At 36.7% G+C, this 15,446-nt stretch overlaps 2 protein-coding genes across 3 annotated transcripts; both read left to right on the top strand.

The window, feature by feature from the left end:
- Positions 1 to 663: 663 nt before the first annotated feature.
- LOC147392387 (ribokinase-like) lies at positions 664 to 5,130 on the top strand. Its single transcript, XM_086459179.1, has 5 exons — positions 664 to 1,069; positions 1,153 to 1,766; positions 3,614 to 3,799; positions 4,351 to 4,546; positions 4,653 to 5,130. Exons 1-5 carry the CDS (start codon positions 664 to 666, stop codon positions 4,745 to 4,747), a joined length of 1,497 nt encoding a protein of 498 aa, XP_086315305.1. The 3' UTR covers positions 4,748 to 5,130.
- A 1,709-nt stretch (positions 5,131 to 6,839) lies between these two features.
- LOC147392386 (phytochrome E-like) lies at positions 6,840 to 12,642 on the top strand. Of its 2 annotated transcripts, none has more exons than XM_086458871.1 (4): positions 6,840 to 9,010; positions 10,198 to 10,999; positions 11,688 to 11,984; positions 12,129 to 12,642. In XM_086458871.1, exons 1-4 carry the CDS (start codon positions 6,961 to 6,963, stop codon positions 12,370 to 12,372), a joined length of 3,393 nt encoding a protein of 1,130 aa, XP_086314997.1. In that variant the 5' UTR covers positions 6,840 to 6,960; the 3' UTR covers positions 12,373 to 12,642. The 2 variants fall into 2 exon arrangements, with proteins under 2 accessions (XP_086314997.1, XP_086314998.1); XM_086458872.1 differs by having other exon boundaries at positions 6,842 to 9,010; positions 11,691 to 11,984.
- Positions 12,643 to 15,446: the final 2,804 nt, after the last annotated feature.

Below are 15,446 nucleotides of genomic sequence, written 5' to 3'. Positions count from 1 at the left end.
GTGGATATGAATTGTAAATGCTTTTTCACTCGTATCTTGAGAAAAGCATCTATGGTTCCCATACACTTTCACATGAGGGTGTGCAATGTGAGGTCCAATCTTGAAGTCACTTCAGCATTATTCAAAATACTTAGGTGTCACAGTGGAGAAAGTTAAACCCATATATTTGTAGAATTAAACCATTAGTGAGCCTAGAGTAAATGGCTCATTCCATTGTGACTTTCAATTAGGTGCCCTTTTCTTCGAACCCCTCAAGTAGCCATTTTCCTATGTCGTTTCGTCTCACTAATGCTCTTGGTGCCCATTTTGTGGTGGGTTTCACTCTGGTATTTATTCCCTGTGATTTGAATCGAAGAATTCCAAATTATTTACAACAAAAACTTCTAAAAATAATCTATATTAACACATCAATTTTTTACTTATAACAAACCAAACCATGGGTGGATAATTTCATTTAAATTCGTAAGGATTGATGTGTTGTAAGTAAAAGTTGGTCTTTCGTCACAACTCAAAAGTTTGTTGAAGAATCGCATCAAACTCGGACTCTTCGATAACCTCAAAAGTTACAAAATCCCCCCCCCCCCCCCCCCCCCCCCCCCAAAAAAAAAAATCCAAAAAGAATCAAAACCCATCAAACAGAGATAGTGAGGAAAATATACAGAGATGAAAGGTCTGACGCATCTTCATTCCCTCTACTCGCCAGCCACTAACATAAACAGAACTATTAACAACCAACACCAACCCACAACAACACTCGACAACAACAACAACCCATCATCAAGAAGAGGAAACCAACTTACTTCTTTAGCCATAAACCCCTCTAAAACCCCAATCCCACAATTACCACCATTAGTAGTTGTGGGTTCTGCAAATGCAGACATTTATGTTGAGATTGATAGACTCCCAAAACAAGGAGAAACCATCTCAGCCAAGAATGGTCAAACTCTTGCAGGAGGCAAAGGTGCTAACCAGGCTGTCTGTGGTGGGAAACTTTCTTACCCAACTTACTTCATTGGTCAGGTTGGTGGTGATGCTCATGGAAGATTGATTACTGAAGCTTTGGAGGATGGTGGGGTTCATTTGGATCATCTCATCATTGTTTCTACTGTACCCACTGGTCATGCTGTGGTGATGCTCCAGCCTGATGGGCAGAACTCTCCCTCTACTCGCCAGCCACTAACATAAACCGAACTATTAACAACCAACACCAACCCACAACAACACTCGACAACAACAACAACCCATCATCAAGAAGAGGAAACCAACTTACTTCTTTAGCCATAAACCCCTCTAAAACCCCAATCCCACAATTACCACCATTAGTAGTTGTGGGTTCTGCAAATGCAGACATTTATGTTGAGATTGATAGACTCCCAAAACAAGGAGAAACCATCTCAGCCAAGAATGGTCAAACTCTTGCAGGAGGCAAAGGTGCTAACCAGGCTGTCTGTGGTGGGAAACTTTCTTACCCAACTTACTTCATTGGTCAGGTTGGTGGTGATGCTCATGGAAGATTGATTACTGAAGCTTTGGAGGATGGTGGGGTTCATTTGGATCATCTCATCATTGTTTCTACTGTACCCACTGGTCATGCTGTGGTGATGCTCCAGCCTGATGGGCAGAACTCCATTATCATTGTTGGAGGTGCTAATATGTGTTGTTGGCCCGAGAAACTATTTGATGAGGACTTGGAGGTTGTGAAGAAGGCTGGAATTTTGCTTCTTCAGAGGGAAATCCCAGATTCTGTCAATATTCAAGTTGCAAAGGTCAGGAATTTGAATTCTCTTTTCTTCCTTTTTTTTTTTCTCCCTTAATACCCATGTTTGATATTTGCTATTTTGTTTTTTTCCTTCACTTTATGTATTATTATCTTTGTTTCCTGTTGATTTGATGGTAATTTTATGGGACAATTAAATTTTTTTTTTTTTGGTGTTTTGTTTGTTTCTTTTTGTTGTTGTTGTGATCATGGTTTTAAATTTCTAACAAGACCGAGACCAAGACGACTCGTCCGATTCGTCTCGGTATTGTCCACCAACGAGACGGATTGACAAGTCATCTCAAACAGTGAAACCATGCTCAAAAGTCAGTCTATTGTCTAATTTTGAATGACAAGACTTGAATAAATCGGAAGACTCGTCTGAGACGACTTGGTCTCGTTCATGGATGAGACTAGATGTTAAAACGAGTTTTAAAACTATGGTTGCGATTACTCAAGTATGATAATTTGTGCAAAGAATGTAGAAATCTAGATTCTTCTAAAAATATAATCTTTTCCTAAGAGGATTATCTTAATTTTATTGGGTCCATAAAGGATGGAAGTCAGATAAATTTTATTTCACATTGTAGATCAGCATTACTTATTGTCCCTTTTTTAACCTTTACCCTTATCGCCATCATAGTTATACTGTTGATTCGGTTACTTTTATGTATGGTTTCAACCCAAATCAATGGTGTTCTTGCTCCCCATTGATTTCCTTCTCCCTTTGGGATTATTCTTTGAAGGGCTCACACATTCACGTCACTTGGAAGTAGATGAAAAATCTCGAGGAAGAAACATAGTGAGATCCAAAGTACGTTGTTTTATATCTTCTTCTGGATTCTTATTTTTTTTCTTCTTCTATTTATATAGGCAAGTTTTGAGATAGAAACACCTCATCATAGAGATAATGGTGTGAGCATAACAAACATGCTTCTGGGTGGATATGGATTTTATTGAATGAATTGTAATTGCAAAAGAAAAAAGTTTCAAGTTCAATAGACCACTTAAATTATAAATTTGAACATTTTGAGAGGAATAAATTTGGGTATGATAAACAGGACCATTCGATGGATCTCAGACTAATAAATCCATGTTCTTGAGGTAATCTACCTGCTACTTTCCATGGGTTTTTAGGTGCAAACCTAAATTGTATGGCATTCCATAGCCAACCCCAAAACAATTGCTTTGTGGGAACAACTTTCATTTTATGTTGGTGGATCCAGTATCTGAGACTGCTTTAATCAATCTGTATTGCCAAACTCCATTGTCTAGAGTTAGTATGATTGTTGCTATCCATGAAATTAGTGGCATGCTTAAAAGTTTGTTTCCTCATAATTACAAATCACTAAGTGAGCACAAACAAATTGGATTTGCTCACCTAAAAAATAAATAAAGGAACTGATTGCCAATCATCAATACCAAAAGTGAGTAAATGGAGTATACAACTCATTCAAGTGATGAATTCAACAAAGTCCAGTTGTTCTTAAATACAAAGGATCTAGTCTTTCTTTCATTTTCTTACTTTCTCCATTTAAGAAATTTTTCGCAATATGATGCAGATGATATTTCTTTAGTTTTGGGCTCCAAGATGCTTATTTAATTATTATATAGATTATAACAAATCGTTACCAAGCTGCAGTATGATGCTTATTTCACGTATGCATTAGGCTTTAAACACATGGTTGAAATTCGCATTGTTTCCAAAGAACATGAGAATTCTATTTTTTTTTTATTATAGCATTTCTCTGCTATTTGCTATTCCAAGTTAGGGTAGTGGCTCTGAATGTTTATTTGTTTTTTAGTGCTACTTTCATGGACAAGTTTGATGTTGGTTTGAAACTTGAACATCTTCAGGCTGCAAGGAGTGCACATGTTCCAGTAATTTTGGATGCTGGGGGGATGGAGGGACCAATCCCAGTAGAACTGCTTCATTTTGTAGATATATTGAGCCCAAATGAAACTGAACTCGAGCGTTTGACTGGAATGCCAACAGAAAGTTTTGAACAAATTAGTCAAGCTGTGGTAAAATGCCATGAAATGGTGAGTTTTCTATACTGCTCTTACAAGATTTTAGAAAATAACATATACACCCAAAAATCTTGATTGTCTATTCCTTACTTATCTTGAACTAATGTAGATTCGTTTCAACCAGTTGGAAGTGTTTTGAGGGAACTAGTCAAGGATTCTTAAAGTACTAAAAAATGTCTTTGATTAAATGCAAAATATACCAAGTATATTGCTTCAAAATTAATATATTATTGTCTCACTATTATATGCGGTATTCTTACTATTCGTATTTTCCTATTATTGGAGAGTTTTTTTTTTTTTGTGTGTGGCTATTTAAGGTTTAAAAAATCATTGGTGACGTACATATTTGAACCTAGAATGCACATTGTCAAGCAATTGAGTGGCTTGTGCACAAATTCCTTCTTAAACCTATTTATTAGTCTTTGTACTTGTTAGAACATGTGGGTTTCGGGATCTCAAGTTAAAATCGAAATGTGAGACTGGGTTTGGTTTCCACTATTAAAGTGGTTGGAGATCCATGCTTGAATATGATCAATTCTTAGTTCAAACATCTTTACTTTCAGGGCGTCAACCAGGTTCTAGTAAAACTCGGGGAGAAAGGATCAGCCCTATTTGTAGAAGGGGAGGAACCAATTAGGCAACCCATCATTTCAGCCACAAAAGTTCTTGATACAACTGGTGCTGGTGACACTTTTACTGCAGCATTTGCAGTGGCACTTGTGGAGGGCAAATCCAAAAAGGAATGCTTGAGATTTGCCGGTAAGCACCTCATCCTTTCGTTGCCAATTTTGTGCTCCCCCCACCCCCACCCACACACACGTGCGTGCACACATGTTTGTCACACTTATGTCTTGTGGTATTGCAGCTGCAGCAGCTTCTCTTTGTGTTCAAGTGAAGGGAGCCATTCCAAGCATGCCTGAAAGAAAAGCAGTTTTGGATGTTCTACAGTCAGCTGTTTGAGAGTGTTTTTATTTCTATGGGAATCGCCGTAATGTCCTTCATAAGGAACACATTATGCACATAAATGAGGGTGTTTGTTCACAATTTGCAGAATAAATGAGTGAATTTTTCTTCTTCTTGGGGTATATTATAGTGTTCATAAACATATTTTTCAGATTTCAATACTCATAATTAATGTTTTTAGACTTAGAAAAAATACATTTGAACATTGCATTTGTTGTCTTATTTTTGCTTTGTCATGAATAAAGATTAAAGAGCTTTGTCAACTCTACCATTAATTGATATTTGAGCATGTTAGCTCTCTCTTCTCGAGAGATAAATGGCTAGACAATAGCAATATGCCAAGTCCATAGGCAATTTTATTAGTATGATGGCAACTTACAAGGTAACACGGAGCATACCTATATGTCCTCAAGCTTGGTGAAAGCTGGGCTTGGGCACCAAATTAATACCGATGTTAAGTTTTTTTTTTCTCATCCAAAGTCCAACATGGTGGCCCAATTACAAAAGGATTCATACAAAAGCATATTTACATTGACACATAACCTTATACATTGGACTCATGACTCCATGTACAACATGACCTTCACGGTCTCTCCCACTTATGTTGCAGACATACTCATTGCATTCTCACCTGGACACTCGTACCTTCAATTTGAATGGTGGCAAGGTCATTGCACGGTTCCCACTTGCATTGTCATGTCTTCTCTTCGACAATGCTCACTTGATGCCTTGGGAATGGTACTCGTCCTTGTCTTAGCTTGGTTGTCTTGTAAGATGATGGATTGTTTGAAGTGCTTGACTTGAATTGAATTCTTCTTCACGTGGACGCGGGAATGCATGAATGATGCCAAATGGGATTTTCACGTGGACTTGATTCGTCGTAGGAGACAACCAATCAACTCTTTCCCTTTCATGTATTTATCCTCATTTTATGGTTTATATGTAATCTCATGGCTTGGAATGGTAACATAAATTCTGAATAAATTGAGATTTTGTGTCCCATAATTTTGATAACTACCCAACCCATGCATCTTTCGCCACGTGTTTCGTTAACGTCCATGTTTATGGGACACACGACAGATGAAGAGACCACCCAACCATCTAAAATATACGATCAACACTCATGAAAGCGAAAGTTCTATTTTTTTAAGTAGAAACAAGTGATTTGTAGTACAGAATCCACCACCAGATACACAATCTGAAAAACAAGGTGATGATCCTGTACTCCGGTGTTGGATAGCTATCCAATACGACTTTTTTTTTTTTTTTTTTGAGGCTGTGCCGAATAAAAAATCAAGAGAGATTCTATTGCCACACCAACTTTTTTTAAAATCAACCCATTTCATATGAAATCACCTAAGCATTAACACACATCTTAAGGTAATCTTGGTAAAAGTTGATGTGGCAATAGAAAATCTCTAAATCAACCCATTGATGACTTATAAGTCTAACCATTAAATTTTACATCATGGGCTTGAATCTCTTATCCACCCACGGGCATGTTCATAAATCTTATATCAAAATAAGATCTTCTATTAGCATACCAACTTTTTTTTATAACAAACAAGAATCGTGATAATCTAACTACCCCATGTGACATACTCAATCGATTACGTTGACATGACAAGTTTGAAAATCATGGATTTGTGCCCCTCAAGATGCATGGCTGTAGTTCCTCATAATATATATATATCCAGAGAACTATGTATCCTAAGGAGCATAGATCTACGATTCTCAAACTTGTCACATCAAGTAGTCGATCGAGTATGCCACATGGGATAGTCAAATTATCACGACTTAACAAAAAAAATTCATATATAACTAGCTACTTAATTTCAAGTGGTGTGCTGTAAGTAAAAGTTGTGTGTGTGCCAATAGAATTTCTCTTAAAAAATTTTAAATCCAATGATAGAAGAGGAATGCTGATCTATGGAAATGATACGCATGGCATGCATGGGAGATCTATAGTTGGATAGCTACACGACTCCCAGTAGTGCTGGATCTACATTTAAGAAGATTAAAGTAAATAACTTTTCAAAAAAAGAAGAAAAGAAGATAACAGTAAATAAAAGTGTGTAACAGAAAATGTGAGAGAAAGAATAAATGAGGGAGAGAGTAGATTCCACCCCTCCAAAAGCAATAAACCCAAATGAATTTGTAGAAGAAAAATCTTCCAACAACAAGAAAAGAAATTAAGGAGAGAAAAAAAAATGGGGTTAGGAAGCAGAGGAGGAGAAGGAACTAACAACAACAGCTTTTCATCATCATCATCAGCAGCAGCAGCAGCAAACAACATGAATCCCAAAAACAAAAGCAAAGCAATTGCTCAATACAATGCAGATGCCGGTCTCCTTGCTGTTTTTGAACAATCTGGTGAATCAGGTAATTCCTTTAATTACTCCAAATCAGTTAAATCTGCACCAGATTCAGTTCCTGAAGAACAAATTACTGCTTATCTCTCTAGAATCCAAAGGGGAGGTTTAATCCAACCTTTTGGTTGCATGGTTGCCATTGAAGAAATCACCTTTACTATCATTGCTTATAGTGAAAACACCATTGATTTGTTGGGTCTCAATAATAATCTAGTTTTAGAATCCAAACACTCAAACAATGGTCTTTTGGGTCTCGACGCTCGAACCCTTTTCACGCCTCCATCCGGTGCATCTCTGGCAAAAGCAGCCGCATCCCAAGAGATTTCACTTGTAAACCCCATATGGGTTCATTCCAGAAATACCCAAAGACCATTTTATGCCATACTCCATAGAATTGACGTGGGAATTGTGATTGATTTGGAGCCTGCTCGATCGGGTGACCCCACATTCTCGATTGCTGGTGCAGTCAAGTCGCAAAAACTAGCGGTTCGGGCAATTTCTCGTCTGCAATCGCTCCCCGGGGGAGATATTGGTGTCTTGTGTGATACAGTAGTGGAAAATGTTCAAGGGCTTACTGGGTATGACAGAGTCATGGTTTATAAGTTCCATGAAGATGAGCATGGAGAGGTGCTGTCGGAGATAAGGAGGTCTGATTTGGAGTCGTATTTGGGTTTGCATTATCCGGCAACGGATATCCCTCAAGCCGCTCGTTTTCTGTTCAAGCAGAACCGTGTCAGGATGATTTCTGATTGCCACGCAAAACCTGTCGGTATAATTCAGAGTGACAAGTTGAAGCAGCCTATTTGCTTGGTCAATTCCACTCTTCGATCACCCCACGGTTGCCACTCACAGTACATGGCCAACATGGGTTCCATTGCTTCGTTGGTTATGTCGGTTGTTGTCAATTGGAAAGACACAACAAGGCTCTGGGGGTTAGTAGTCTGCCACCATAGCTCACCCCGTTACGTTCCATTTCCTCTTCGCTATGCTTGTGAGTTCTTCATGCAGGCTTTTGGACTTCAATTGAACATGGAGCTTCAATTGGCATCTCAGTTGGCAGAGAAAAAAATTCTTAAGACACAGACATTGTTGTGCGATATGTTACTAAGGGACGTTCCATTTGGCATAGTGACACAGTCCCCTAATATCATGGACCTTGTCAAGTGCGATGGAGCTGTGTTGTATTATGGTGGGAGGTGCTGGTCATTGGGGGTTACACCGACCGAAGCACAGATAAAGGATATTGGAGAGTGGTTGCTTGCCCATCACGGGAACTCTACGGGGTTGAGTACAGATAGTTTAGCTGATGCGGGTTACCCGGGTGCGGCTTTGCTTGGGGAAGCAGTGTGTGGTATGGCTACGGCATCGATTGGGCCAAAAGATTTCTTGTTTTGGTTTAGGTCTCACACTGCAAAGGAAGTCAAATGGGGAGGAGCGAAGCATCATCCCGAGGATAAAGATGATGGAGGAATGCACCCAAGGTCATCTTTTAAGGCTTTCCTCGAAGTCGTAAAAAGTAGGAGTTTGCCTTGGGAGGTTTCTGAGATCAATGCCATTCACTCTCTTCAACTTATTATGCGAAGTTCGCTTCAAGATATTGAGGAAAGTGGTCCTCAGAACACAACTCCTGCCCAACAGAATGACTTGGAGAGGCAGGGGATGGATGAACTTAGTTCGGTGGCATGTGAGATGGTCAGACTGATTGAGACAGCAACAGCTCCCATTTTTGCAGTTGATTCAGCTGGGCTTATTAATGGATGGAATACTAAAACTGCTGAATTGACAGGGTTAGCAGCTAGTGAAGCTATGGGGAAGTCACTGGTTAATGAGATTGTGCATGAGGAATCCTGTGTAGTTGTTGAAAATCATCTATCAAGAGCTTTGCGAGGTATGTGTTTCTTACAAGAATGATCAGAAGATCATCGTAATTGTTGACAATACATAATTCAATCATATTGTGTTGATGGAAATGTCATTTTTGTGTTCTATGCTTTGCATGATCTTTATTGTTTCTATATATAGTGGTGTAGTATCTTCTTTATCTAGTAATGACATTCATTGCACACAAGAGAGTGTGAAAATAAGATATTAAAGGTTTTTCTCTTTAGAATTTGAAGCCCATTAAAGCATTTTTTTTTTTAATGACCATGATAAGTGGTAAAGAATTGGTTTTTTCTTATAATGAGTTGTCTATTTTATTTTTATCAAGTAGAGAGAACAGGGTATGTATGCAAATCATTGTTTTTGAATGTGTGGGCCTTACACCTCTAGGCATACCTCAAAGTTAGACTCATTAAAAACATGCTGAGGTGCAAAGAAATGTAAAAAATAGTTAAGGTTTACATCTACCAGTACCAAAAGATGCTCAAAATCCAAAATGCATATGCCTTAGAGTGAGGTGTACACCTCACATGAATTTTCTGCTAATTTTTTATTATTTAAATAATATATTAATTGTATTTTCTATTTTCTTCCTCCCTTATTCTTTTCTTTATTCTCTTCTTCTATTTCTTTGTTTTTACTAGCATGCAACATGATTGGAGCATTTAGAATAAATTCAAATATAAGATAGCAATACATGCTAAGTAAGTTGTTGAATTCTTTTGATTCTTAAATAATTTTTGTAATATTTAGTATTATGAAGATTAAAATTATTTAAAAATAAATAAATTGTATTTAGGTATATTATTGCATTATAGTTATTACTGCCGAGACTTTCAATTATTTTATATTATTTCTAATCTAATGATTAAAACTTGGAATTCAATTCTATAGATTTGAAATTTGAAATTTGAAATTCAAAATATGTGGTAGCTATCCTAAACATCAATTATCTTTATTTGCTATGTTATTCATTAAAAAAATTTGATCCAATGCTTATGCCTTGAGATGCCCAGCTGGGCAGTGCCTCACTCATGCCTCAGCATCCGATTACATTAATGTAAATAAATTAAAATTTTGGATATTTTAGTTTTTCCTTTTTTTTTTCTTGTCTTTTTTTTTTTTTTTTTCTCATTAACGTTGTTGTCATTTCATCTAATACACAACTGTTTATCAATTGTTCATCTTCCCCAGGTGAGGAGGATAACAACGTTGAGTTAAGATTGAGGACTTTTGGGCAGCAGAAGGGGGTTGTATTTATTGTCGCCAATGCATGCTCAAGCAAGGACTACACTAACAATGTGGTCGGAGTTTGTTTTGTGGGTCAAGATATCACCGAGGCAAAAGCCGTAATGGATAAATTTGTTTGCTTGCAAGGGGATTACAAGGCTATTATACAAAGTCTTAATCCATTGATACCACCCATATTTGCTTCAGATGAGAATGCTTGTTGTTCCGAGTGGAACGCTGCAATGGAAAATCTAACTGGTTGGAGCAAGGGAGAGGTTATTGGGAAAATGCTTCTCGGGGAAATATTTGGAGTTCTATGTCGGTTTAAAGGTCAGGATGCGCTCACTAAATTTATGATTGTTTTGTACCGTGCGATTGGAGGCCATGATACTGAGAACTTCCCAATTGCTTTTTTCGATAAGAATGGGAAACATGTGGAAGTTATCCTAACTGCGAATAAGAGGACGGATATGAGTGGGCATGTAATTGGGTGTGTCTGCTTCCTACAGACTGTAGTTCCCGATATGCAGCAAACCTTAGAAGTACAACGGCAAGAGCATAGGAAGTGTTTTGCAAGACTTAAGGAGTTGGCGTACATTCGACAAGAGATGAAAAATCCTTTGAATGGAATACGGTTTACTCACAAACTTCTGGAGAATACTGTTGTTTCCAATGATCAGAAGCAGTTTCTTGAGACTAGTCATGCTTGTGAAAGGCAGATGATGGCAATCATAGATGACATAGATTTAGAATCTATAGAGGATGGGTAAGTTGCATTTCAGTTCCAGTTTTAATTGGTTTATGATCTGCATAGATTCTCAAGTTTATAAAATCTTATATCACATGTTATTGGTAAATTAATAGGTGTACTGTTAGAGTGTATATTTTCCTCCACTCTCGGTTGTGTCATACCCCATTTAAGTCCTGTGACCCTCTTATATTCATAGTTCTCCCCCTCTCCAACAGATCAGTCTTTCGGAGTAGTTGATTAGTTAACATGGTACCAGAGTGCTAGGTTCATATAGGTCATGGGTTTGATTCTTTCCACCCGTATGATGAACCCTATGACCCTCTTATATTCATAGTTCTCCCCCTCTCCAATGGATCGGTCTTGTGGAGTAGTTGGTTAGTTAACATGTACGGGAGCCAAATAGTCTATACAAATGGAATTATACATTTTAACGTATATAGGTGAAATTGAAGGCTTCTCATTCCCATCTCGGCAGCAGAATTCCATACTTTGCATTTACCCATCTTTTGATTCTCATTCTAAGCATGATTATGTGATTGTTATTAACAAACAATTCGAGACTCTTCTCCATGATTTCTGATATATGCTTTTTTGATTCACCTCTATCTTAATCTTTAGTTTCTGCTATATAAAACTACATTTTATTTTTGGTAATTTTGACAAATATCCGTCCAGATTTTGATTCGCTATATTCTTGTTCTAGCAGTTGCATGGTACTAAATATGGCGGTGTTTCGCTTAGCAAGTGTTATGGATGCTGTTGTTAGCCAAGCAATGATTTTGTTGAAAGAAAAAAATTTACAGCTAATTTACGAGATTCCAGACGAAATTAAAGCACTCTCTCTATATGGTGCTCAAATTAGACTTCAACAAGTTTTGTCAGATTTCTTGATCAATTTAGTACATTATGCGCCATCTCCAGATGGTTGGGTGGAAATCAAGCTGTCACCATGTTTAAAGCTGATAAAGGATGGGATTGAGCTTGCACATTTACAATTCAGGTATGCTGATCTTTATTCATGATTGAGTTCATTTTACAAATATGGGTCTTCTCAACCTCCTAAGCTTGTAACTTACTGAATCTAATTGGATGGTTCTTCATAGAGAAGGTTATCTGATTGTTTTTTTTCCTATTGTACACGTAGAATGACTCACCCTGGTCAGGGTCTCCCATCACAAGTCATCAAAGATATGTTCGGGGACGGAACTCAGTGGGATACACAAGAAGGTCTTGGTCTAAATGTGTCCCGTAATCTCCTCAAGACGATGAATGGTAATGTCAATTATGTCAGGGAGCCTAGCAAATGTTACTTCCTCATTGATCTTGAATTTCAAACTACACAAAAGAGATACAAGTTATCGGAAGTAAATGCGAGCAAGATGAGTTGAATTCAAGTTAATCTATTTCTGCATAAAATGCTAGTTCGCCAATTTACTCAACAACAAGCAGAACATGTTACTCATGCAGATTATATTTTCGCGGTAAGATTCTTTTCGCCCAATATTTCTGCCTGTTTAGAGGTGTATATTACCAATTCTATGTATGTATGTATGTATGTATGAACATCTGTATTCTTTCTAAGTATTTGTGAAGAAACCAACATGTTGTATTATGAGCCAAACAACATTTGGAATAAAGTTGTTGTAACTTTCAATGAATTGTTACTTTAAAGTTTAAATTCCTAGAAATCTTTTGGGGGTAAAGTTGTCAACTTTCCTAGAAAATGTAAATTTCTATAATTTTTGGACATTATTACCTCCATTTATTTAAGGGAAAATTGCTTAAAGGACGGAGGGACCTTTTTCTAAATGATCCCTAAGTTGTGGGCGGTCTCTTTGTAGTTCATTTAGTGAACTTTCTTTTCTTAACAGTCCCCGACCTCATCACCCACATTTTACATGATTGAATGCCTAACCGTTTGAATTCCTCGTTTTCATTCAAAAAATTGGATTTTTGGCATCTCAAACAAGTTTTGGAGATTTCATTTCTTCGAAAATGATTTAAGAAGGAAGAAGAAGTCATTTCAAGAGTTTTTCTAAATATTTTGAAGATGTATGTAAAAAATTAAGGTTTTCACATTTTTTCTTAATTTTTGGATGAAAATCGATCAAGAATGATTCTTTTGGGATGAAATCATCTAAATAAGTCGTTATCTCAAGTTTGAAGTTGATTTTTCCATGTATTTTAGTCAAAAAAAAAAAAACTCAGAAATTGAAAATGGGTGGGTTTTACCAGTTTTGACTTCACTTTTTATTTAAAAAGTGGTAAATCAACAAAAAATAGTGGTAAGTTCAATAGTAAAAATTGTGAATTAGACATTAAATAAAAAAGCGTCGAATTCAACAATAAATAAAAAGTGGTGAACTTGACACTAAATAGTGGTGAGTTCGACAATAAAAATTGTGAACTCGACACTAAATAAAAAACCGTCAAATTCGACAATAAATAAAAAAAATTGGTGAACTCAACAGTAAAATAAATAAATAAATATGACTTTTTTCATGAAATTTAAAAGTTGGTGGTGTTAGTTGTCAATGTGATAATCCATATGAGCCCAAAGACCCTTTTTAAGATTTGAAATCTTAAACTAAAATTTGTGGGCAAAGGAAATGCGAGTACAAGGAGAGGATTTTTCTCTCTTATCGCTTACGTGGTTGTTGTGCTATGAGTAAAAAATCACTCATTCTCTAAACCTAGGATTGAATAAAAATAAAATGAAAAATAAGTAAGGGGTGAAAATATATTTAAAACATGTTTTTATGAAAAGATGGAAGTCAAAATGATATCTATTTATTAAATAAAAAAAAGATAAAATGGGTATTTAAAATAATGAATAGTGATTCAGAGACCGATTGGAATTAGTTGAATCATATATGTTTTTCATTAAGATACAAGTGAAAAGCATCTTTAGTAGTGTGAGCACCTCCTTGTCAGCAAAATGTGAATTGGGGTCAATCTAGCACGACAAAAAAATTTTACAGCCAAAGCATTTATATTTTGAATAATGATTTTGTGATCCCCCCTGCGACATATGCCCCCAATGCTCTCGAACTTGGCATGGGTTAGAACCATAGATCTTTTTTCTTAGGATACACAATTGCACATAAGAATTGTGTATCCCAAGGAAAAAGATCTATGATTCTACATAAATTGGGATAATCCAAATCCAAATAAAATTTGTCCTCTAAGTTTTAACTTCGGACCCACTTTTAAATTATGTGGATAAGGATTAGCCTAGAAACAATTTTACCAAATGATAATGGCTTTAAAAAATCCATCAAGGATTAGCTGAGATGGTAAGGAGGGACTAAGTATACTCCCCAAAATGTTGGATGGAACGTGACACTCAGAGATTAATTCTAATAGATAAAATTGTCTCATGAGTTGGACAAAGACCAATGAATTATGGTCAGCCTGCTAGACGCGGACATACCTGCCCTTAAAATAAATAAATAAAAAAGAAGAGAAAGATAATGGCTCTTGAGGGTCTAGAATCCGACCCTAGAAACGTTGAATATAGACGCGAGCGGTCATAATTTTTCCTGAGTTAGCCTTTAAATTTGACTCAGCCAAATTTATGAGTTAACCCAGAGAGTTAGTTATGAGGGAACCGAATCACCTCTAAACCCAATCGATTCGACTTTACAAGGTTAAAAAACAATTGATTCAAGAGTTTAAGACCATAGAAAAGGAGAATATTTTTTTTCCTACTTTTTCTTCGAAAGCATGTGATCACATCAGATTTTACACTAAAGAGATTTCCTCTTTCATAGAAATAACCCCAAAAAAAAAAAAAAAAAAACAAAAAGATCAAAAAAAAAAAAAAAAAAAGGATTTTTTCATAGAAACAAATGAATCACCCTCCAAAGTTGGTCTTATTCTTCTTCTCCAAGCCTTCAAAAATGCTTACAAGAGCTTTCATGGTGGTCACTTGACCTTGTAAGGTCAATATATAATCAGCTGTTTCTTCAAACAACTTGTCAATCTCAAGTGTCTCACTCCCTGGTACAAGCATCTTCAATGCCATGATCCTCTTCTCTATCCCTACCTTTTCATCATCATCACCATCACCATCACCATCACCATCACCATCACCATCATCATCATTAATGAAATGTGGGGTCTCTTTTTTCTTCTCAAACTTCTTGTTTCTTCCAAGTCTTTGATGGATATTAGGATCCATCATCATCTTCATCTTGGGGTCTTTTTTGCTTCTTCTCTCTCTTGTAAGAACTGTTGATGTTAAGGTTCCATGGGCTTGAGTGATCTCCTCCATTGATGGAGAGAGAGAGAGAGAGAGAGAGAGAGAGAGAATATGAAGCTTTGAGAGGAGAGGGTGTGTTATGTGTAGTAGTAATGGCCTCTTAATGGGCCTAAATAATTGTTGATTTCTAGAAATGTCAAATGCCAACGAAGATGGGCCCACTTAGTTTTTGGATTTTGGATCACTGTGACACCCATT

Source organism: Akebia trifoliata, chromosome 11 (assembly GCF_017979445.1).
Source record: "Akebia trifoliata isolate Shusen 1 chromosome 11, ASM1797944v1, whole genome shotgun sequence".
Taxonomy (NCBI): Eukaryota; Viridiplantae; Streptophyta; class Magnoliopsida; order Ranunculales; family Lardizabalaceae; genus Akebia; species Akebia trifoliata.
Note: the sequence above shows the minus strand (reverse complement) of the source record. Positions and strands in the feature narration are given on the sequence as shown.

What these genes read in the sequence shown, in the direction of transcription:
- LOC147392387 (XM_086459179.1), top strand. Translation starts at nt 664, where the DNA reads ATGAAAGGTCTGACGCATCTTCATTCCCTCTACTCGCCAGCCACTAAC. An exon ending in TACTGAAGCTTTGGAGGATG is followed by an intron (nt 1,070 to 1,152) that starts GTGGGGTTCATT and finishes CCTGATGGGCAG; the next exon opens with AACTCTCCCTCTACTCGCCA. An exon ending in GGAATGCTTGAGATTTGCCG is followed by an intron (nt 4,547 to 4,652) that starts GTAAGCACCTCA and finishes GTGGTATTGCAG; the next exon opens with CTGCAGCAGCTTCTCTTTGT.
- LOC147392386 (XM_086458871.1), top strand. Translation starts at nt 6,961, where the DNA reads ATGGGGTTAGGAAGCAGAGGAGGAGAAGGAACTAACAACAACAGCTTT. An exon ending in TCTATCAAGAGCTTTGCGAG is followed by an intron (nt 9,011 to 10,197) that starts GTATGTGTTTCT and finishes CATCTTCCCCAG; the next exon opens with GTGAGGAGGATAACAACGTT. An exon ending in TTAGAATCTATAGAGGATGG is followed by an intron (nt 11,000 to 11,687) that starts GTAAGTTGCATT and finishes TTCTTGTTCTAG; the next exon opens with CAGTTGCATGGTACTAAATA.